General features: G+C 30.1%; 1 protein-coding gene across 1 annotated transcript; it reads right to left on the bottom strand.

Annotated features, from left to right (window-relative positions):
• Positions 1–692: 692 nt before the first annotated feature.
• On the bottom strand, positions 693–5,272 carry LOC139522552 (ceramide kinase-like). Its single transcript, XM_071316024.1, has 8 exons — positions 5,117–5,272; positions 4,822–4,992; positions 4,146–4,268; positions 3,804–3,867; positions 3,113–3,480; positions 2,052–2,261; positions 1,484–1,689; positions 693–1,203 (listed from the first exon to the last, which is right to left on the bottom strand). The coding sequence occupies exons 1-8, from the start codon at positions 5,199–5,201 to the stop codon at positions 994–996; spliced, it is 1,437 nt and encodes a 478-aa protein (XP_071172125.1). The 5' UTR covers positions 5,202–5,272; the 3' UTR covers positions 693–993.
• Positions 5,273–24,871: the final 19,599 nt, after the last annotated feature.

Genomic DNA, 24,871 nt, shown 5'->3' with positions numbered 1-24,871 from the left:
GGTTTTTTTTTATCCACAGTATAAATCTGTTTCTTTTTGGCGGATGTATACATTTGCCTTTGTTGGTTGGACGTATACATCTGTTTAGTTAGTTGGTATCATTGAGGCATAGCGTTAAATCGTGTAGTTATGTACTGATTGTGGCATTGATGTTCGAAATTTACTAATCACATTATCTAGTATTGTATTATTTCACTTTTTATTTTGTAGACTTTTTCCGTACCTTGTTTAAATCCTTTTAGATAAAAAAAGGATGAATATTGAGTACCTTCACCATTCAATTCTTCTAGACAAAAGGACCTTTTTGAGCATGGCAAGACATTGCATATAGCTATTTGTCTTTTGCACACAGCTGTTTAAAGACCCGACAAACAAGATACACATTTAGTATTGTGTGGTAATGTTGTTGTCCCGGTTACGTTTACCCTACATCTCAGAATATTAATTGATTTAAAGTTGGCAAAGACAGTGAACCAAAACATCACACTAGTTAGAAAAAAGACAAAAGTCAATCCGCCAGAATTATTATATAAAATAAAATTCGAATGACAAAATTTCCACTTAGATTCTTGAAAAAGCCAATATCTAGCTATCTACCCAAAAAGCTTAGCTATAAAATGAAAAACAGTAACGAACACCGCAAAACAAAATCGAACAGAATATGATATCTGAGTATTGATACAAACTATTGATACTGATAATAAAGTTTTATTTCGTACTATTTTATTTGAAAACAAAAGGCAATCGAAGTCATAGTTTTTAGTTCATCAACAGAACAACATGTAAAACTCATGACCAATTATATGTTTTCAGCAATTATACATAAACGCTTCTAAATCCACTAACCACCATGTATTCTGCTTACTGATTATGTGTCAGCTAACGATGGTATGTCTTCTCTGAGCAAATCATACTTGCACTCAGTATGAAAGATCGTTCTTAATATGACTGTTTATGTCAAATTGATAAGTCACGACATATGGGGTTGTCGTCTCAATCTGCAAAGTCTCCAAAAAATTTCACTGCGTTTTTGTGCAATTTGACATTGAATACTGGTTCTTTTAAACGGATACATTCTCCATCACAGTTGATATAATAGTCTTTCTGAAGGTCCTTGTTGTTACCAGCTGTATTTACAGTTGCATTAAGCAACTTGACTCTGTAACCAGATACTTCATGTTTGCTGACGAACTTGTAGTCATACTGCAAACAAAAGATACATTATATATCTATCAATGAAATGATAAAATTTATCAAGAACAGTAGCAATATAAAAATTGACAATTATGTATTTTTTGTTTAATTTGGGCATCATTTGTTTAAACAATAACATTAACGTTTACATTGCTTCAAATCAACACATGTTATGACATATGATAAAATTATTCTTATAATTTGTCTGCATGTAAAATAATTTGTTTTTCAGGTCAACACTATTGAAATGATTTGTGATATTTTACTCTATTAAACGAATGATACATACACAATCTAGTTTTTCATTTTTAACTTTAGTTAGCTGAGACACGTGGTCTGGCAATGTACATTTGTGTGTAGTATACACCATCAGGGAATTTTGACCAAAATGAGGCATCATTCTACCGGACTTTTCTTTCATCATAATAGCATGGGAATCGACGGCATATATCCTGCCTTCTTCTTTTACCAAATCTGGAAACAAAATGGTCTTATCTAAAAAATAATAATATTGATTTATTCATTATATACTAAGTAAAAAAGATTAGCAAACAATACTTTTAATTTTATACTTCAAAAATAAACTACACTTTTGTAAACATACATGTATCAATATTGTACCTTAAAAATAAATCATGATGTCTATTTTTTACTTCGACAAACATATTTATCTAAAATCCATTTCTGCAACTCCGAAAGTTTGATTTCGATATTTTTAATCAAAATATATGCTGCAAAACTTAATTAAGATGTTGTACAACATACATAACTCTAATAACATATATTGTTTTTCTTATTATAAAGCTAAATTATGAATTCAAAATATAATTATGCTAGTGCAAAATTTACATATATACCTTCATTAACAGAATTTTCTTTCTGCAGGTCGGAAGAAGATTTAGTCCTTTGCTTTCTCTGTAACTTTGACTGTGATACAGAGCCATTTGGTAACGAGACCTGTCTCCCATATAAACGTGCTTGTTTGGGCTTTTCATTCTGTGTTAAAGGATAGTATTCTACTTCTACGTCAAACTCTCTCCTCTTCAACATACTTCCCAATGGAATTACTACAAGGGAAACATACAGATAACACAAATAATAAATCTTTTTTTTAAATTGTTTTATTTTACAGGAAATACATTTTATGAGAGGCAACTGTTGGATAATTTTACATTACATATTCTGTGAGAGGCAACTGTTGGATAATTTTACACTGCATATTCTATGAGAGGCAACTGTTGGATAATTTTACACTACATATTCTATGAGAGGCAACTGTTGGATAATTTTACACTGCATATTCTATGAGAGGCAACTGTTGGATAATTTTACACTGCATATTCTATGAGAGGCAACTGTTGGATAATTTTTCACTACATATTCTATGAGAGGCAACTGTTGGATAATTTTACACTACATATTCTATGAGAGGCAACTGTTGGATAATTTTACACTGCATATTCTATGAGAGGCAACTGTTGGATAATTTTACACTGCATATTCTATGAGAGGCAACTGTTGGATAATTTTACACTACATATTCTATGAGAGGCAACTGTTGGATAATTTTACACATCATATTCTATGTAAGTGATTATGTTCTCTTTAATGTCGGCCTATATGTTCATGTCATATTCTTATATGTTTTGTATGTCGTAAGTACAATCCTACATGCAGTTTGAGTTTGAATGTCCCTCAATTATCTCTTTCTGGGATACGTTAAACACCAAGTGGGGAAACATTCTTGTAAAAAAATGACAATTAAAAGGAAAACACAATATTGTCAAATTTTACTTGAAAAAGAAAAGTGACGTACTATTTTTACAAAATAGTAATAACATGAAGTAAAAATGACAAAAATAGAGGTAAAGGTTAATTAATTAACAATATTTACTAAAAAATAAATAGAATGGCTTACTGTTGTATCGAGAGGGTCCCATCCACCGAAACTTTTCACAGTCGTGCATCATATCACCAAACAGTCCAAATCCAAGAACTAAGGCTGAGTAGGACAACAAATGTCTTCCTGCATGTACACTGACAATATTGGAATCAACATGGTTTCCTAATAAGATATGCAAAACAGCAGTACGTGCACATCTCGTTCCATGGAGATATTGCACGATGACGTCACCGGAGCCTGCTGGAATTATGCCAATAGGAAGAGCAGACGAAACAATATCAGCGTTGTGATTATCAAGGTTTACTCTGTTGTCTTGTTGTACTCTCTTGACCAATCCGTTCATACACTCACAATATAGTCCATCGCCTCCTACTGTGACAATCCTATAAAGTAAGGTAACTCAATTAATGTAAGGTATACCTCTATAAAGGCCATTCTCATCTATTAAAATATCGCATAACAAAGAACTGAAGGTAAATGTCTAAACAATAACGGCTTTTCTGATCTATCTAAATATCACACTACAAAGATCTGCAAATATCATAGTTAAAATAGTGCAGCTCTTATTCAAATTCCTTATAATTTTAATGTAAATTGCATAAAGTAGTTGCGTGTTTAAATAAGTAAACTGGTATTGTATTTTTCTTTTATATACTGATCCACTTTCACAAGTAGTATCTTTAATTAATTTATTCTCTACACGTACCCGTCTATCTTTGAAAGATCGTAGTTCTTTAAAATTTCCGTGGGTTCATTCTGTCTATTTGTTACTGAAAGAAAATTATAAGAAAATTAAAACAGGTCACTATGAAAAAAATCTTATATTATATATAATTCATAATAATATATGATTGCCAATGACACAACTATATTCTAAAGTGCAAATGAAGTAAATGTAAGCAATTATAGGCAACCGTAACAATGAGAAACTTCCATACCGTATGGTCGTCTATCGTTAACATATTTGATACTAGTTTTACATTACTACTTTGAGATTAAGCCTTATAAATATTGTCAATGGTTAAAAAGGTTAAAAAGCCATACTTACCAATTATGTCCAATTTAACACCACAAAGTTGAAACAGAGAATCTGCGATCTTCTTATACACCTTAATTCCCTTCTTCTTTCCCGCATTAGGATTGATAATCACTAACAAACTTTTTGGACGACCTATAGTAATAAAATATGCATGTATCAATATTTAGTTATATAATCAAATAATTTTTTTTACGATTTTTTCTATAGATAAAATTGTAATATACAATGCATGTATAGATTATAACATGCCCTTTTCCATATTGGCCCTGGTATCATCCCGAGACTCCCATATCGGCCTCGAGGCTTTAATCTTTTTATCACATATTTAATTTCTGCAGAAAAGAGAAACAAAGGTCAATTATAACAATTTAATGAAAGATAAAAGGTAAAATCTTAAACATTTTATCACAAACGTGTCGTTAAGGACACAGTGACGTCACATCATTTAGAATCAGGGCACAATATCAATATGGTCTTTTTTGCCCCGGGCAATTTTGAGGTTATTGCATATGCAAAACCAGACGTATTCGTAACAAATATGTGATAAATATGGATATTTACCTGAACAAATAAAGTAAATAAACAATTAAACCTTCTAATCAACCAAATTTATTGGAACATACCAGATAAAAAATAAACCCGACTATTGTTTTCAACATTTAAGAGTGCATTTTGGTTGAATTACCTTTGAATTTAGCATCCAAATCACAATACAGATTTTGTATATCCTCAAAGTCAGCATTCAGAGAGATCGTCTTCATATTTAAAGTTTTATTCTTTTTTTTCTCCACATAATAAACGGTCAAGTTTCCATCTTTCTTACTCACCTTCAACATGTGGCGAATTTCAATTGATACTGAAAAAAAAAATATTCAAGTATTTAAAAAAAATATAGAAACATCAGATGAAGAAACGCAAATAAAAATTGATGATTTATAAAGTATTTTTTAATTTAGCTTTCATATGCTTAAGCTTCTTACCAAGTATATCATTATCTGGTGTTGCTACAGTCATGACTCCCTCACATAAGCTTACGTCGACGGATTTGTGACCAAAATGAAACATTTTTATTTGTTGTACAATTATAAGCAAGTACGATTTTAAAATGAAGTGGCCACGAAAATGTAAGTCTGATATATGTAACATGTCGGTGATTTCCAGATTTAAAAATAGAATTTGATCCGGAAAACCTATATAAAACATTACTTAGAATGCAATTGTGGGAGTAGTTAACCGGATATATTTAACAGTTGAATATATGTACAAAATATACACGTGTAAGCATTAATTTTCTTTCATTAGGAAATAATTATTATTACTGTATATGGTTGGTTGTTGAGAAAAAAAGAAAGGGAACTAAAAAACAAGATATAAGGAAAACTAAACATTGATACAGGCCAGTGTATTGTATAAACAGTTCACTTAACCTTTTAATATACTAGTTGTTAAAAGTATCTATAAATCTTAAGGTTATAGTTTCTCTCTATCTATACTAAATAATGTTTTTTTTTTATTTCCCTGTAACCGATCTTAAGGTAATTAGAATATTGCATTGCAAACTTATATGTAAGTTATTATTCAACAAATAAACAAACTGGAAATCTTTAACAATGGCGTAAATGAGACTTTAAGTCACTGACGAGGCTTGTCTTGGTCAGAAAACGTCTTACCCGGGGGGCCTGAATTCAAAGTTTATTTTTATTCTTGTGGATTTTTTTTAAATGTTATATACATGTACCCATTACATTGAAATGGATTTGAATTACAGCAGTGTACGCTATTAACCTAAAAAGTTGGATAACAGAGGGACACCTATCAATTCATAGCTACTACCTGTTAATAAATCACCAAGTAACAGACAATATTACATATACATTATTATGCAATTTCACAATTGAATTTTCGGCACAACTTCTTTACCTAGAAAAAAGTTGATGACCGAAAAGATGAACCCCATGTTTTTTTTAAGCTGTAATTTTTTTTTCACGTTGTATTTCAAAATTATCATGACATGTTAGGTATGAAAATAAAACAAATTGAAGTGAAATGTTTTTTACAATCATCAATTTATGTGCATTGTCATTTCCTTTGAAACTTTTGCTTTACGATTGATTGATTTTTGTACAACGATTACATGATGAATGTTACAAAAAGGTTTTCAAATTAAAATATATCATCTTAAACGCTTTTTGTAGAGTTTGTTTTAAATGTGTTTGTTCTGTACAATTTTTGTTTTGTGATGGTTTGGAGAGGTAAGTAGATTTATTTCATTTTCTTCTGTCGCTAAACATGCTCTTTCACTAAATTACACACTTATTTCATACATTTAGTGTTGCAGAATATTCATTTTCATCCCGTCTTGGAACAGACTATCTTTTTACAGATAGAACCATGCCAGAACTCAATTGGTTGCCCCTACAGTTAAATGTATCTCGTCCCTTCATTCAGAAAACTTGTAGGAATATGAATAATATTTTCTAATATTTGAAAAAAAAATATCTGTTTAATCTATATAAATATTCATAGGGCGGGTATCCGCGGAAACCGGAACCATAGCCATTATGATATATTTTGACAATAGCTGATCTATTGTCGGTAAATGGTAAAAAATATCATTAGGATCACAAGAGCTACGATTCCACAGCTAGGGTAGGTGGAGGGTAAGATATGGTTTCTTATTTTTTGACATCGTCCTGCAGAACAATTTTTGCTATCGTTATTTTTATGTGTAATAGGATGCTGGTGAGGCCAGTGGTGCCAAATGTTTATGTATATTTTGGACAAGAACCATTTTTGAATCAATAAATAAGTTAAGAATACAAAACCATATAATTAACAATGTTTGTCATTTAACAACTTATCTTCCTTGTGGCTTTGTTGATGATAAAATGGAAATAAGCATCATTTTCGTGCGATCCTTTTCAATTATTACGCATTAATTTCAATTAACCTTCTGTCTTTTAACAGCAAACCTATTATAAAAATATGCGAAAGATATACAACGGTGTAATAACGTTTACAGATCTATTTAATGTACAAATACATTATTTATAAATAAGTAGATATTAAAATGTCAACATTATTTTGTACAGCCTGCTATTTCATTTTAGTTACTCATCTGTTCAGCATAATTTGGGTTAAAACCATGTGAATGTCGAGGATGTAAAATATATATTTACGTAAAAGCCTATATTTTATGAATCATAAGAATGGAACAACGGCACAGATAATTAGGATTTTCCCCCATTCAATTCATCTTTCTAAAATAATGTAAAATCGAAGCCAAATCGAATCACACAGTAGAACATTATTCTAACAAAATTATGAGGAACAGCCTTTTATCTAGATCAATTAAGGATTTGGTTGAACATAAATATCCCCAGGCAGACATTCTATTTAGTTTTTTCTCCCACAAAAAAAGTAAGATGAATTATGTTAACATTTTTTTTCGGGGAAAAGGGGATTAAAAAAAATGTTAATAATTGGAACAAAATGCATAGTGGTATTTTCAACAGTTGATGTATTTGTGCCTTTTAAGCAAACTTTAGTTTTCAACGTTTTTTTCTTCTAATTCAAGTATCACCAATGACACTTTAGTTAAGAGTCGACCTTTGATTTTAATTTCTTCGGGGGAGGGGATGGATATCCTGCCCTAGAAAGACATGGAAATATAAATATTCTGCAAGACAAATGCAGAAAATGATTATTTACAAAACTGAAAACAAATTATAATGTTGAAAAAATAGCATGGATAGCACAGATGAAAAAATAATCAGTTACCAAACACTTCCCTCAGAATATCAAATGGTCTTCAAGTTTCAGGTCGTCTTTATTCCAGAGAAATCTAGGTCACCTTAAACATACTATTTATATTAATATGACGGTAAACTTGTTTTTTAGTTTTAGGTACAAAAACCACCACGCCAAACCGTCGCCTACAATAAATCTTTAATCAATTATGCTCCAAACAATAAATTTGAAAAGAATAATACACATTCTAATATATCCACCTTCTTGAATAACCTTACACAATATTTATCTTTTGTCCAATATATATGTTATGATATAATCATTGATTATTTGAGACATACTATATTCAAAACTTGTTTTGATTGCCATATCATATTCTAAAGATTCTTCATTCATTGAAATAATTGACGGTTTCTTATGTATCATGACATATAATAATTACTACTATGTTTTTGAGATAAGTTATATAAATGTTGATTCCTTTTACACTCTAAATTTCTTTCACAAATGTGATAAAAAATAAAAAGAGAAAAGAGAATCAGTAGATCCAACCCAAAACGAGAACATCTCCATTCATAAAGATTCGTATTAGCCAGTCCCAAGTTAAGCGTATTAAGTGTTTGTCGGTGGCAGTCTCCATGGTTATTTTTATTTTAATATTATGAGCCTATAACATGATTTTGGTTTTCTCTTTGAATCGTTTCAGATTGTTATACATCGTCCTGAACATGCACGAAATATTTGCCACAGGACAATATTCGTCCAATAATCGATCAATCATTTTGTTATTACGGTGATTATTTTGATATTTAGTAGCTTTGTTTTTTTTAAATTCAGTGACAAGTTTGCACCTGTCGAATATGGGTAATGACTGTACACTGTTTCCTTTCAATTCGTTTAACCTCATGCAATAAATATATAAAAAACGAAACTTATCCCAGTTTAAAATATGTTTCTATTGTCAAAGAATGTGTCCTGAACGGTCGTACTTCACTAAACAATTGATACAAAGGAAAAAATGAAACAACGTGAGTGTGAATAGGCAATTAAAAATTTCCAGTATAACACTTTTAAAAGTTACAACCCTTCATTCGAATAATTTATAAAAATAAAAAAAAAAATACTACAAAACCTATAGGAAGTTATAAGTTGAACGGTTGTAACGAGGATGTTAACATAGAATGACTCTTCGAAGGGGTTTCATTTATTCATTCATAAAACTTGTGATAACTGTAGTATTTGAAGTACATGCAGTGTTACTGTACTTCTTTTTGTTACATAAAACCTTTACAATTATGAAAAAATTATGTAGAAAAATATCATTTAAAAGATGAAAGAAAAAAAAAACTGGTACAGATATTTTGAGTATAAATGATTTAAAAACAAGGAAACTTTGCCAATAAGATAAAAGAAGGGTGAACGATACCAGAGGGACATTTCAAAACTCATAGATCGAAAGTAAACTGAAAAATTTCCACCATATGACATATGAACTGGGATATAAGCAAATATAAGCCTTTAACAATCAGAAAACCTCATTCTGTATAGTAATCTATAAAAGACCCAGACATGAAAAATTGGAAACAATTCAAACAAGAACAGAACAGTCTGATATATAACAATTCAATTTGCAAAACACCTTTTTGACGGACATAAACCAAAGACAACCACTGAATTACAAGGTTCTGAATGTTTGTGAACGTTCAACCCTTCCCTAATATAGAAAAGTAGTGTAACGGCAAATCAGTTGAACATGGCTTAATTCAATAATATATATGTAATAAGTAGAATCTTGATTTATTTTCAAAATCCATTTTTTTATTGTTTTTTTCAAAAAATGTGCCCACAATAATCCTACTATTGACGAATACACTTTTGACTTCTTCAGCAGATAATGTAGTTATCATGGTGTCATATAAGAAAGTCTAGTCTTCATAGCTTGTTTTTCTGTCAAATTTTTCTTTTTATTATGTCCCACTTAAGAACATTATGTTTTCGGTCTATGCGTCCGTTTATTCGTTTGTCCTTTCGTTCGTTCGTTCATTTGTCCGTCTGTATGTATCGCTTCAGGTTTAAGTTTTTGATCAAGGTAGGTTAAGTTGAAGTTAAAGTCCAATCAAGTTGAAACTTACTACACATGTTCCCAATGATATATTCAGATCTTTCTAATTTAAATGCCAAATTAGAGTTATGATCTTAAATTTACGGTCCACTGAACATAGAAAATGCAAGTGCAAGTGGGGCATTCGTATACTAATGATACATTCTTGTCACTTCTGTGATAGTGATTGTGTTTTTATTGTACCGGTTAGAACCCTAATACCCAAATCTGTTCCAATCGTTATTGTATATTTTTAAATGTTTTTTTTTAATTATTGGAAATGATCAAGCTTAAAAGAAGACAGATCGAGATCCAAAAAAAGTTAACTCAAACGATTAGCTACCTGTGCTATGAAACAACGAACTCAATATTGCATATTTTACTGCCTTGCTTGTTTTATGATTGTGAGAAATAATAATTATTTTGGTTCATATGATGTACTTGTAGAGAAAAAGTTTAGGCGTAAGGCACAATTCCAGTTTGCACTAAATCTCAAAACTTCCCTGGAATTAGTGAATTACATTAAAATAAGACGTGTCATTTCACTATTGTATTTGTATGAAAATATTCATGAACAGTTGTTAAAAATCATAACATAGATTGCATTGCATTTTCAAGATCATCCTGTCAACAAAACAATTAATCCAAAATACTCACTTTTTGAGACAAACAGAATAAATCGTTACTGTCGACATATTATTTTAATCAAATATATCTATGTTTCAATATCAAAATGTCGAGAAGTTTAGCAAAATCCCAAATATCTTTTATTATGATTATCTCGACAATGAGGAATACATATCCTCACTGAGGAGAGTATATATTTTAAAAACAACTACATGATATGTACCTATATATAAATTGATATCTTTTTATTACTGTTGTGATGTGTTATGTAATGTGCTATTAGGATTTTATGAAAGTCATAAACACCATTTAGGGGTATAACAGTGCATTATTTCGATAAACTATAAAAGTGTACAATAGAAGATAGTTGTAACATACAACCTTTGTTTCATAATACTAGTAAACAAAGTATTTTATTAAATATAGACATTACTTTTAAACCAATACAACATTCAATTCCCCCTTTCAGTTAATGCAATGTGGTACACATAATCAAATTAGTCTGGGTGTTAAGTTATATATATATATGTATATAGTTTAAACATCTCATGATCATTTATGTCAACATCTATTACATATAATTGTAAAGTGGTCTGCATTTGATAATTTTCTGTAAACCTCTCTACCGAGAAACGGTTAGTAATATAGGTTATTTGGAATTCCACGTTTATCATCAGCTATTTTGTAAAGATGCTGCATGATCTATTTTACAGAACAATTTATGTTTTACCAAATTACTTTTAAATCTGTGGACCCAGAATAGACAAGCACTTTATAATTTAGGTGCGTTCTATTTGATTAAATCGTGCCGGGAACGCTGGTATAATGTCAAAAAGGGTCATACAATTTAGAAAATGCTCGCGCAAATCCAAGTAAGCTCTGATGAAATATGCCATTGACTGGATAAGTAACGGAACATATAACAACGAGATGTACTCTAAAACAAAATAAAACTAATTGAAATAAGAGGGATCAAGTTAGAAATTATTAGGGAACTGAAACAACCTCAGGTACAGATCCATGAGTGTGTTTAGGTATATAAATAATATTTAGTTTTTACTATAATTTTCATAAGATTTGATTATTATTTTCGACCTTTTTGTGAAATTATCCCACCATACATCTATATCTACACATAGGAACAAGATTCACCTATGCATCAACGTTCAATCCTTCAGACGAAATGAAAATAAATATTTTCACTAAACAAAACGCTAATGTATCTATTCACACTGCACTTGTCAATACACTTCTTGGAATTATGAAAAGTACATGACGGGAAAATTGAGTTCGGGCTTTAACATTTACAACTTATAAAGATGCAGATCTACATCGACACTTGTCTAAATATTCCCCACATTATAGAAAGGAAACAGAACATACATATACGATATCAGCTCATAAATCAACAGTACAATAAGTGCATTCTATTTTTTTAATCATTGAGGATTGTCATCGACGAAACATATTAGAACTATTAAAAAAATAAGGATGAGACGTGTTTTGATATACCTCAAAATCATCAACTATCTGAGCAAACACTGGTGACGTTTAACAAAGTCTAAGTATGACCAACACGCTCTTGAATACCGAATGAGCTGGAAAATGTATCCAAATTGCAGGTGAAATTGATATATTGCTACTTAGGTGGTCAACATATATATCAGTGGTCATCTGTGATATTCATTAATGGTCAATAAAAGCTTAATGGAGTCCGTAAAAGGTTCGAACGGAACTTTGTTAATTTGAAGCCCTGGCTCGATAACAGTATTTCTATTTAAGGAAATCACGATAGGAAATAACTTAGAAAAATATACTAAATATAACATGACAGTCAATTTACATGATAAAAATTGTTCAATTACAGTGGTTCTAATACAGAATCATTCACTAACTGTTTGATACAAAAAATGTTACGCATGGGAAAAACTTGATAAATGAATACATACAAAAATGCAAATTGATTTACGTATAGGAAAGTCTTAATAGATGAATATATGCAAAAATGCAAATTGATCTACCACTTACTTTGAAATAATATCATTTGAGACCTTAAAAAAAAAAACTGAAAAAGAAACTAAAAACTGTTGTTATAACCACAAAATATATCATACACACCACAAACGTTTACATTGAAGTATTAATTAGTTATCTTAAAATAAATTTGTTGAGAGAAGAAACAATCATAGTTCATAAAAATAAAGTATCGTAGCTACAAACTGACAGAACAATCGACCCCCCTTTCCCCCGACAAAAAAACTAAACAAACTGCATAGGTTATCTAATAGTAATTTATACGAATCAAAGAGTATTTGTATATCATATATGCTTACTTTTTTTAAATATATGTTTCGTATACCAATGGGCCGCTTGTAATACAAATATTTGCATTGTGGTATTCTATGTATTACTCCACAACACTTGAGTTCAGTTAGTTACAGATACACTCTTTAAGATGCTGGATTTGATAAAGTATCCCTAAGATGAACTTTTTTTTGATTGAACAAATTTAACAATATATATAAATGAAATAATATTTATTGCATCGTGTTTGACCTCAGTATTCATTAAACCAATCAATAAAGATTACTATAAGAAAAAAAAACATGATGTATATGAGTTGTAATTTCTATATAAAGAATCTAAATAAGTGTGACAAATATAAGTGTAACAAAAATAAGGAATTCCCATAATGTAAATAGATTAATGTATTCTGATGGCATAGTATGTAATATATCATCGAGTCACATCGGGATATACTTACGATGTTTATTTATAACAATTATATGTACGTTTACACAGCACAAATATTAATACTTGTACAAGATTCAATCAAATGATTAAGTGTACATATGTAAGTGATACATAATGGACGGTGTGAAAGCTGTGACACTTTGTTGAGACTCAAATCTGTTTCCTTTTTCCAGCTTTATATTGTGTGTTTTCCTGTTTCTGTGACGTTAAAATATGTGGCCTTATGTATGTCACGTTTCTAAATAAAATTGAGAAAGGAAATGGGGAATGTGTCAAAGCGACAACAACCCGACCATAGAGCAGACAACAGTTGGCTTTTGAGTAATGTGATAGGATTTGGGACAGGCACATTTAAAATACATTTAAAATACAACTGATTTGAAGTGCTTAACAAAAGAATAACGTGGGACCGTTGTAAAAAAATTTAACATAAAAACAAATCAGTTCAAAAAGATTAGTTAAGGTTACATATCAAAATTAATGTTGTGAAACTATAAAGTAAATAAAGACCAACCTGCAAAAAAAAAATGTAGAACGGAAACCTTTATTAAAGTATGATGTTCAATGGAGTCAACTCTCCACCAGCGACCAAATGACCTTGAATGGTTAGCAAATACAGTTCACTGTACGACCAAATGACTTTGAAAGGTTAACAAATACAGTTCACTGTACGACCGAATGACATTGAAAGGTAAGCAAATACAGTTTTCTGTACGGTCGGTTTTTTTAATGGAATTTAAGTAAATAGACTTAAATTCAGTTATCGCTGGGCCACTGACGGTTTGTGTTTCATGTTTTAGATTTACCTAACATGAGTGACGTTATATATTGTGACGTAATTTAGTCCTTTTTAGAATTTCATCGCAGCAAGCACACTGTTTAAATTTCGTAAGCGGAACAATTCAAAACCCGCCCTCCCACTCCTTTATTTTTTGAACGAGATACTGCTCTCTTGTATTTATTTTTCAGGTTTGTGTCGGTGATAGTGGTGATACAGATTTGACTGATGGTTTTTGGATAAAACAGACTACACTTGTGTATCCCACGGTGTTTTCTAAATTTAAAGCACCAGTGTTTCCCACGGTGCATCTTTACATTTTCATATATATCTATCTACATCTTTACATTTTCATATATATCTATCTACATCTTTACATTTTCATATATATCTATCTATCTATCTATCTACCTGGTTGCCATATTATCTTCGGGTAACCGACCATAGACCATCTACATACATGCATACATCTATGGTCTATCTATCTATATATATATTGATTTGGTGTAATTTTCAGACTTATATATATATATATATATATATATATATATATATATATATATATATATATATATAAGTCTAAAAATTACACCAAACAGTGTTAGAGTTAGATTTTCTACTGACAATTTTTTGTCCGTCCCTCAGCGGGATTCGAACTCACACCTTTGATACACTACAGCACCAATCGCTTAGCCTCATGTCCAGCGCTCTAGACCACTCGACCACATCCGCTATATAAAAATATAACTTCAATAGTCGTAGTGTTACCTTGTCACGGAAGGTGAATCTAGAGATAGACATGAGACACGTGTTTTTTAAGCGTGTGTAGAGATGTTGTATTATTATTTTCATACACAATGTATTTATTATTTATCAGCAATCTAACTCAACAATTATTATATTATGAATATTTAAAACTGTATAGGCATATGAATCTATTATATTATGAATAAAAGCTGTGGCCAGATATCGCCAAACCATATATATATGAACGAGTTTAAATTGAAAACTACGTTCAAACCTATGATTGCGTTGGATAAAAACCGCAATTTTTATACGTGTGCATGTAAAACAAATTTCGTTGTAGAAGGGTCTAAAAACAGCACAAACAACATTTTCAAAAAGACCAAAAAAGTGAAAAAGTATACTTAAACAAAACGCATTTGACTAACAGGTCGAACAACTGATGTTCTTTAACCCTGCTGACTGCCATTGGCGATTGCCAAACAAAATTGATCACAAGATGTAACAAAATGGATCTTAATATAAATTTAATACTAAACACAAAAAAATATTTAACTTGTGGCCACGATGTTATGCCACAAACATACGGTGTCAATATTTTTTTTAGTAAACAAGATCCGGATTTCGACAATAAATGTCTCTTCAGTGATGTTAGGGATCGAAACGGTATTTGGAAGGCCATATAAAAAGTACCCTCATTTTTAGAAAAAGTACCCTCATTTTTAGATAAACTCTTGAATTTTAAGAGTCAATATAGGATGAACGGATCATATAAACCGGAGGGAAAATATGATACAAGCCAAAACGAAAAAATATAAACGAGTCTAAATTGAAAACTACGTTCAAACCTATGATTGCGTTGAATAAAAACCGCAATTTGTATACGTGTGCATGTAAAACAAATTTTGTTGTAGAAGGGTCTAAAAACAGCACAAACAACATTTTCCAAAAGACCAAAAAAGTGAAAAAGTATATTTAAACAAAACGCATTTGACTAACAGGTCGAACAACTGATGTTCTTTAACCCTGCTGACTGCCAAACAAAATTGATCACAAGATGTAACAAAATGGATCTTAATATAAATTATATCATATGAATCTATTATATTATGAATAAAAGCTGTGGCCAGATATCGCCAAACCATATATGTATTTTGTTTTAATGGCACCATCTGAGATAATTACGAACGTGAAAAAATAATAATAATAGGTACATTTTGGGTATCCAATGTAATATCTTAATTGAACACATGATTCTTAAATTTAAAACAAAATATAGTTTTTTTTTTCTTTTTTTTCTTTTTTGCAGTAAGTTAAAATTGTCTTCACCTTAATTTTTCACTCTTAGTATCATATTTAAAACGGTATAGGCAAACTAAAATATGTAAAGTTTTTTTTATCCCTTTAGTTATTAAGAAAAAGGACTTGGTATTTACATAACTAAGACAAAGTGCAACTGTTTACAGAAAAGGCAAATAAATGAAATCTAAAATAAAAACCACTCAGTATCTATTTAGTATTTGCTGCAAAAAAAAAACAGAGTGGGAAGTCGACAAAATGTTTAGTGTTGGAAAAGTACACAGGCGTCTAAAAACCTGTTTGTGAAAAGTAGTTTTCTGCTTTGAATAACCTTTTAGACAAAATGTTTTTAACAAAAAATATTTTTCAAACAAAAACCACCTGTGATTGTTACAAATGTAATATTTATTTGATTGACGCAGTAAGCTATATTGAAAGAAAGACATTTAGGGAAAGTCATGTAACCATCTAAAACCGTGGGTATATTACCATGGCAATCATTTAGTAGTATGTACTTTACGCCCCCACACCCTCAACTGAAGCTTAAAGATTAAATTACAAAATCTAAAACATTTTTTATATCGATTAGACCGTTGGTTTTCCCGTTTGAATGGTTTTACATCAGTAATTTTGGGCCCTTTATTGCTTGTTGTTCGGTGTGAGCCAAGGCGCCGTGTTGAAGGTCGTACATTGGCCGATAATGGTTTAATTTTATAAATTATTATTTGGATGGAGAGTTGTCTCATTGGCACTCACACCACATCTTCCTATAACTTATCACTGATCTCTGATATATCAGCTTCGGCGTATGCATGTAAATCTAGTAAGCACTAATAAGTGCTACAAATCATATTTCAAAACAGAATGCTCTTAACTTTTTGAAACTGCAACACCTTCTGAGTCCAACAAACATAATTTTCAATAAAGAATATTCAAAAAGACATTTTACTCGGTGCTATATTAAACTTTGCTTTTTATGCTTTTCACAGGTAGATAAGATTGCAATTAATTATTGCCCGAAGGTACTGCCAAGTCATTTGATTATTATAGTTATACTCCGAAAGGTATATATTTTACCCTCACAGTGATTTCTATTCAAAAACATTTGATAGCCCATACACTTCAAGCAATTTCAATATTAGGTGTACTGCGGTTGTTTATAGATATGCATTAAAGTTTAGTTCTGAAAATTCATCATAAATACAAGTCCAGGGCAAAGATCCTTTTTTGTGTAATTTGCAAATGTGACTATGTAATCGTTTACGTTTATGACGTTCAACGTGATTAATTATTTTAAAAGTTGGTTATTCTATTTTATGCTTGTGTTTTTAGGTCAACTTTGGCTGCTTCAACGTTTGTTTTTAACAATTTGTCCTCATTGAATATCTGTTAGTTTGTCTTTGGAAAACCATTTTAAAACCGTATTTGTATCTTATCTGCAACTTGATGGACTTGTTTGGAACTTTTTCATGTGTTGAATGTTTCTTATGAACGTTTTGTATTTTGGATGTTAACTCGTTAAGGTTTTATTTTTTGCAGCAAAGTATTATCCATATACATGTGTATACAAGAAATGGCAGAAATGATCCAAATGCACAATACAAAAAAGTAAAATGAGAGCAGGTATAATATGACGATATTTTCATAACGTTCACCTTTATACTAAAATATCTGGTGTTATTAACAACAAATGAATAATGCTTTTAAGAGTAGTCTGCAAAACGTAAATATTTAAAAAGTAAAATGGGCCGCAAGCATGCTCGGAGTTTACTCTCTCTTGATTGCAATTAATTAATATACCAAAATACCCCTTAAATCTTAATATTAGGCCTTATTATAGCAAAACAATACATGAATCTAGCTGGCGTACCAATAAGTGACGTAGTTATAATAACTGTATGCGTGGGGATTTTTTTCATGATAAATTTTCTGATCATAAATGCACCTTAAATGCAATCGACATTTCATAAATCATTGAAATACTTTTTGTGCTTTGAAATAAGCACTTTGACTCATTTGATTATGTTGCAGATTAAATTGCCCTTACTTTTTTTGTACAAAGATTGGCTATAGGATGTGGTCTGCAGTAAAGTAAGATAGAATATAATTATTTTGTATGGAACACAACATGTATGAAGTAAAAAGCAATAATAATACATTATTTAAAAATAAAAAAATGGAAGCGACTGAAAAATTCGATGTGGGGAACACAACACGGATGTTGAAAAATCTAAGATGAAATTTATGCTTAGAGTGGTTTGGAGGCGAAAGATAAAATGATAGACAAATGATTATATAATCTTTATCCCAATTCATTTTATATCAGATTTGAGTCGTTACATGCCCTTCCTTAAGTTTGTTTCTTCAATGACCTTTTAAAGATTTATCATTTTACATGTCTAATAATCAAACAGTTGCATTCAGTTTTGTTTCAAGAATATATATATGTAAAATTAAAATTATTGAATTGAAACTACATAAAGCCGAAACATTACTATGTAGTCTTCGAGAACATACTTTATTTTTTTAGTTTTAATTGGCTATGAACAAGCTTTTAGTAAATTTCCCTTAATATCGGTGCTTTGGATCTTGTTTCCTTGTACATCTAGTCGAGCCAATTGCAACTGATTTTTACAGTTTGTTTGTTTTCTTGTTTGATATGTGTTATTTTTCATGTAGGGCGGTATTGGGTTTTCTCATTGTTGAAGGCCGTACGTTGGTCTATTATTGATTCCATGTGACTTTAAATCTGCCACTATATAAGTGTTTTATTTTATTGTTATCATAAGGCGTTTTTCAAAAGCTATTCTGATTTTATTTTGTAAAAAAGGGAGGGGGATAGTTCGTACCTTTACCACGTTCGTCAAGTAGATATGTTCGAAATTTAATGAATTTAGAACAAAATTAACAATGTATCAAAGTATATATCATCATTGATAGAATTATCAAACCTTTGGTAGCATTTTTATTTTCAGAAGATGTAGCTACATGGATAACAGAATGTACTTTTACAGAAATTAGTTTTTTGGTTCTATAGTTGATGTAAATGTAACCGTGTTTTACCTCGTTTAAAAGTACATAACTTTTAAATCATCCTAAATATATATTTTTTTATAATCATATCTAAAACATATTATACCTTGAAATATAACAAACTTTCACCTTCATTTATTTCAACAACAGTTTGTCGTAAAAAAACTAGAAATAAAAATTAAAAAAAAATATGATTTTTTCATATGGATCCCGAATAATGCATTTTTAAACGCCTCTTATGAATTTAACTTTTTGTTTATAGATATATTTCTATAGTTACATGATACAGGATATCTTCGATTTCGTCATATCTTTAGGTGGGTGTGGCCTATTGGATAAAATTATTACGACTTCCCTTTTATGAGAGAGTGCAGTTAAAACAAAATGACAGCTTTCACTGATTCTGTTCATTGATTTTTTCATTTTTTATGCACTTTCCCTTTTTGAATTTTCCTTAGATTTCGGTATATTTGTTATAAATTTGAATGCAGTTCAATAATTACATACTTTGGTAGTTATAAAACAAATATACACGGAGCGTAACCTTGTTTAGCAAATGTAACGCAACAACATCGGACGAGTTTATAATTATTGTTTTATTTGAAAATTTATTACGGTTAATAGATAATTTCCCATTTTGGTTAGGGTCCATGTTGTTCTTACTTTAATTTTCTATGAAAAATCATTTTATTTTCTTGTCGTAGTGATGGTGTCAGTCTTTCGTCGATATTTCAGTTAAAGTAATTCTTTGTATCATCTTACATATCATTTGCAAAAATAATGATGCATTGTTTAAAAACTGACGTATTTGCAATTAAAAACTTTTGAAAAATGACATAAAAAACTCAGTCGGATGTTATGGCATTCAAATTTTTTAAATGATTTTTTTTTTGAATGGAAGAGATGTACATTTACACTGCCATCTAAACATTTATAAACTTTTAATCCAATACTTACAGTATTCTATTATAACATTACCGACTGGGGATTTTCTTGAGTCATGTTTAAAAACCTGTTTGATTATGACTGTCGGAGGGTTATGGCAATATGCTCGTTTATAAAAACGTCAGTTGAAAACGGATATCTTAGTTTAATCAAGGGTGATTTCCCTGGCCCTTTCTTGGATTAGCATCAATATTTTGTTTAAATATGATGGAAGTCCACATTTGAATATTTATATAAAACACGTGTTTATTCTTAACATGCTGAAACACTCACAATCAATAGTTTCAAAATCCGTTATGAATTATGCATATTTTAAAGTGTGTGTTGTCGTATAACACCACGAGGTGTTGTTATTTGACAAGAACATTTCTAATTTAGAATAAACATTATATGACTTATATACATTCAAATATTTGATGCGACTGTCATACAAGTGAGAGGTTTAGCTAGCTATAAAACCAGGTTCAATCCACCATTTTCTACATTAGAAAATGCCTGTACCAAGTCAGGAATATGACAGTTGTTATCCATTCGTTTGATGTGTTTGGACTTTTGATTTTGCCTTTTGACTCTTTGAGTATGTTTGTTTTGTTCATGCATCGTTGACAATGTAATGGAATTTGATGCGACTGTCATACAAGTGAGAGGTTTAGCTAGCTATAAAACCAGGTTCAATCCACCATTTTCTACATTAGAAAATGCCTGTACCAAGTCAGGAATATGACAGTTGTTATCCATTCGTTTGATGTGTTTGGACTTTTGATTTTGCCTTTTGACTCTTTGAGTATGTTTGTTTTGTTCATGCATCGTTGACAATGTAATGGAATTTGATGCGACTGTCATACAAGTGAGAGGTTTAGCTAGCTATAAAACCAGGTTCAATCCACCATTTTCTACATTATAAAATGCCTGTACCAAGTCAGGAATATGACAGTTGTTATCCATTCGTTTGATGTGTTTGGACTTTTGATTTTGCCTTTTGATTTTTGATTTTCCTTTTTGAATTTTCCTCGGAGTTCAGTATTTTTGTGTTTTTACTTTTTATATACATTCAAACAATATTATTATCTGCAATGATTGGTAGAATTTATATTCCTTCTGACCGTTAACACATTATGATTTGATATTCTTTAATTATTTTGTTAGTATAACCACTTGATACGGCCCATGCATAATGTGAAATAAAATCACTATATATTAAAGTTATGATACAAATTTCACTGTATTTGCACGGAGCATGAAACAAATGAACCATGGAAAAAAGTCGCTGTTGTTTAGCATATTGACTTTATGAAAGTGGGATGCTATGTTTAATTCATTTTCTTTTATGACATTTTTACCCCAAGAAGAGAGATAATTTGAAACATGTTGTAGGAACTTTTCGGAATAAATATGTTCTCTCTTTTTTTCTTGCAATTCACATGTTTTTATACGATTGGCATCGGATAAAAGACTATACACCACACTATTAAAACATTTATATTTCCCTGTAGAAAATGTAAACATTTTGTTAGATAGAGTAAAAGATTTAATCGCAGTATGAACCAAATATTGTATACCTTGTTTCTTGATTTTTAGCTCTAATGGGATTAATAATATTAAACTATACGTTAGTGACTTTCCTGTATATCAGTCGCATAAACGGAGGAAAGCATTGTTTCTGTCTAAAACCTTTACATACTATAAAAAATGGCGAATTTTGAGTAAAACACGAATTAGTCTAAACACATGATTAATGTCGAATAATTACATGTGTAAAATAACTGCAGTTTGCATTGAATCACGGTAAATAATGACATTACAGTTCATTAGTTAATACATTGAAGCACATTTCATTGAAACTTAGTATAGTTATGGTTGTTTCTTCAACACTAGTCCTGTCGTTCTTAATAGAATTTGATGCGACTGTCATACAAGTGAGAGGTTTAGCTAACTATAAAACCAAGTTTTATCCACCATTGTCTACATAAACAAAAAAAAATACATGTATAAAGTAAGGAAAATGACATTTGTTATCCATTCGTTTGATGTATTTTGACTTCTGATTTTGCTATTTGATTAGGGACTTTTTGTTTTAAATTTTCCTCGGATTACAGTTTTTTTGTGATTTTACTTTTTACTATGTTTAATTCTCATAAAGACCAAATGAAGTAAGAAACAGAACTTGAGGGACTTTTACATATAATTCAGGCCCAATATATATAATAACTGCATTTAGTACATTCTGAAGTTTGAATCATGTTGATTAATGAAAAAAAGTCGCTGTTGTTTATCATATTCACTTTATGAAAGGGGGTGCAATTTTTTTTTCCTTTTCCTTTATGGCATTTTCCCAAGGAGTGAACTAATTTTAGACATATTATAGGTACTGTTTTGAATAAATATTTTCTCTCTTTTTTTCTGGCAATACACCATGTCTTCAAACGATTGACATCGGAATATACTATACAACCCCACTATTAAATACGTTAATTATTTCCTATAAAAAATGAAAACATTTGGTTAGATGAAGTAAAAGATTGGAGAAAGAAATGCATCGTTTGTACTTCGAAACAACGAACGACAAACTGTACACGCATTTTTAGTGAGTGTCTAGTTTGTCAAAATTTATGCAAACTTTGCAAACGTATGTTTAAAACAAATGATCTAAACGTGTGCTCGCTGAACCGTCTGTATAGTATATAAAAATAAGATAGTTCAGTAAATTTAAAAAACAAAAGCACTACTAGCAAAGAATGAAAATTGCTTTTATCTAACAATAACCACGATAATAGACATTGTTTATTCTCTTTTGCAATGTAAACAAACCAGCATATCTTTAATGCATCTTCATTAAACTGGAACCAATAAATATCTAATTACATACCAGGCATTGATTATCTTAGTAAAATAAAAGTACGTTCTTTTATAAATGAATCTAAAAATAGAAGTTTAATGGATGACACTTATATTGAATTAAAGTAAACTGTTTTCTTAAGTTATTTTGATCCATGTCAAAAAGGATATAAAGTAAACTGTTTTCTTAAGTTATTTTGATCAATGTTAAGGTAGGACATAAAGTAAACTATTTTTTTAAGTTATTTTGATCCATGTCAAGGTAGGATATAAAGTAAACTGTTTTCTTAAGTTATGTTGATCCATGTCAAGGTAGGATATAAAGTAAACTGTTTTCTTAAGTTATTTTGATCCATGTCAAGGTAGGATATAAAGTAAACTGTTTTCTTAAGTTATTTTGATCCATGTCAAGGTAGGATATAAAGTAAACTATTTTCTTAAGTTATTTTGATCCATGTCAAGGTAGGATATAAAGTCAATTGTTTTCTTAAATTATTTTGATCCATGTCAAGGTAGGATATAAAGTAGACTGTTTTCCTAAGTTATTTTGATCCATGTCAAGGTAGGATATAAAGTAAACTGTTTTCTTAAGTTATTTTAATCCTTGTCCGGATATAACTAAAGTTTCATTAAATTGAAACATAAAAACTCTTTCGTTGCAATTTTATTGATAATGTCCCGAATATCGAAAAATTTTTCCACTGGTTGAGCAATATCAAGGAGAACAAATTATAAACAGAATTTTGATAAATAAAGAAATACAAGTTTTTGTTACCTACATACACATCAAAAACCTTGAAATAAAGTCGTTGTAGAATCCTCCAGATGTGATCGTTTGACTATTTTAGTATTTTAATTTACATAATAGATGTTTAAAAACCCGATAGCAGTCATTAGATTTGAATTGAAAACTTAGACGAACTATTTGGAATTTAGGTTTTAAAGTACAAATCATGTATAACCCTTCAAAACGATTTTTTTTAACAAAATCATTAATTGTAACCACCACTTTAATAAAATAAATATATGATAAATGTTTTATTTCGCCACTCAGTGTACGTTGTATAGGATGAACAGATGTATGACATCAACAATATGTAATAGACCTAGAAAAAACGTACACAAAATATTTAGTGACGTTTTTTACAATATTTAATATTAACACATTTACAAAGCTTTGGAGGTGGTAGCATGTAGTTTGAAAATCATCAGCTGGATATCAATAACCAATCGCAATTGTGAATTCAAGAAGATAACATGGGTATATCAATGAAACACTAACCCACGTACACAGTCATACATGTAAAATATAGATAAGAGGAAATATATACAAAAATATTTAAACAAAATATATTGCAATGGTTGTGACATAGGTGTCTCTAATGCATTAACCCAAGCATGACCCATGAAAGCAAACATGCTTAATTGTAATGGGGTCCTTATAGTCTTGATAATAAAATAATAAATTTATCATGCAATATTACAGCAATATATATATTAATGACAGGCAGAAACCCAGGTGAAATTAAACAAACGAAGTAGAATTCTTTGTCAAAGAAGATAAAAAGGCGAAGTTGGTAAATTTTAATTGTTAACATCTTGTTCAATGGGCTTTAAAAGGATAATGAATGTGCCTAATGTTTGATTGTATGCATCTGTTTTCACACATATTATAGAATTGAGATTACACAATATGTATTCAATAGTATACAGTTATTTTACCTTGTGCAAAGCTATAAATTGTCTAGAGTTTTGACTGAGTATGAAAACCATTCAAAGATTAACCATCAGCATCAAATTCTTTTTAAAGACATTGTTTTTATTACTTTAAACTACATGTGTTTGTCGAAAAAGAAAGAGGATAAACAT

Source organism: Mytilus edulis, chromosome 1 (genome assembly GCF_963676685.1).
Source record: "Mytilus edulis chromosome 1, xbMytEdul2.2, whole genome shotgun sequence".
Taxonomy (NCBI): domain Eukaryota; kingdom Metazoa; phylum Mollusca; class Bivalvia; order Mytilida; family Mytilidae; genus Mytilus; species Mytilus edulis.
Note: the sequence above shows the minus strand (reverse complement) of the source record. Positions and strands in the feature narration are given on the sequence as shown.

Excerpts from the sequence above, each read along its gene's own strand:
- LOC139522552 (XM_071316024.1), bottom strand. The coding sequence starts at position 5,201 with ATGTTTCATTTTGGTCACAAATCCGTCGACGTAAGCTTATGTGAGGGA. Across the intron at positions 4,993-5,116 it reads ACCAGATAATGATATACTTG|TATCAATTGAAATTCGCCAC; the intron begins GTAAGAAGCTTA and ends TTTTTTTTTCAG. Across the intron at positions 1,204-1,483 it reads AAAATGAAAAACTAGATTGT|TATGACTACAAGTTCGTCAG; the intron begins GTATGTATCATT and ends TTTTGTTTGCAG.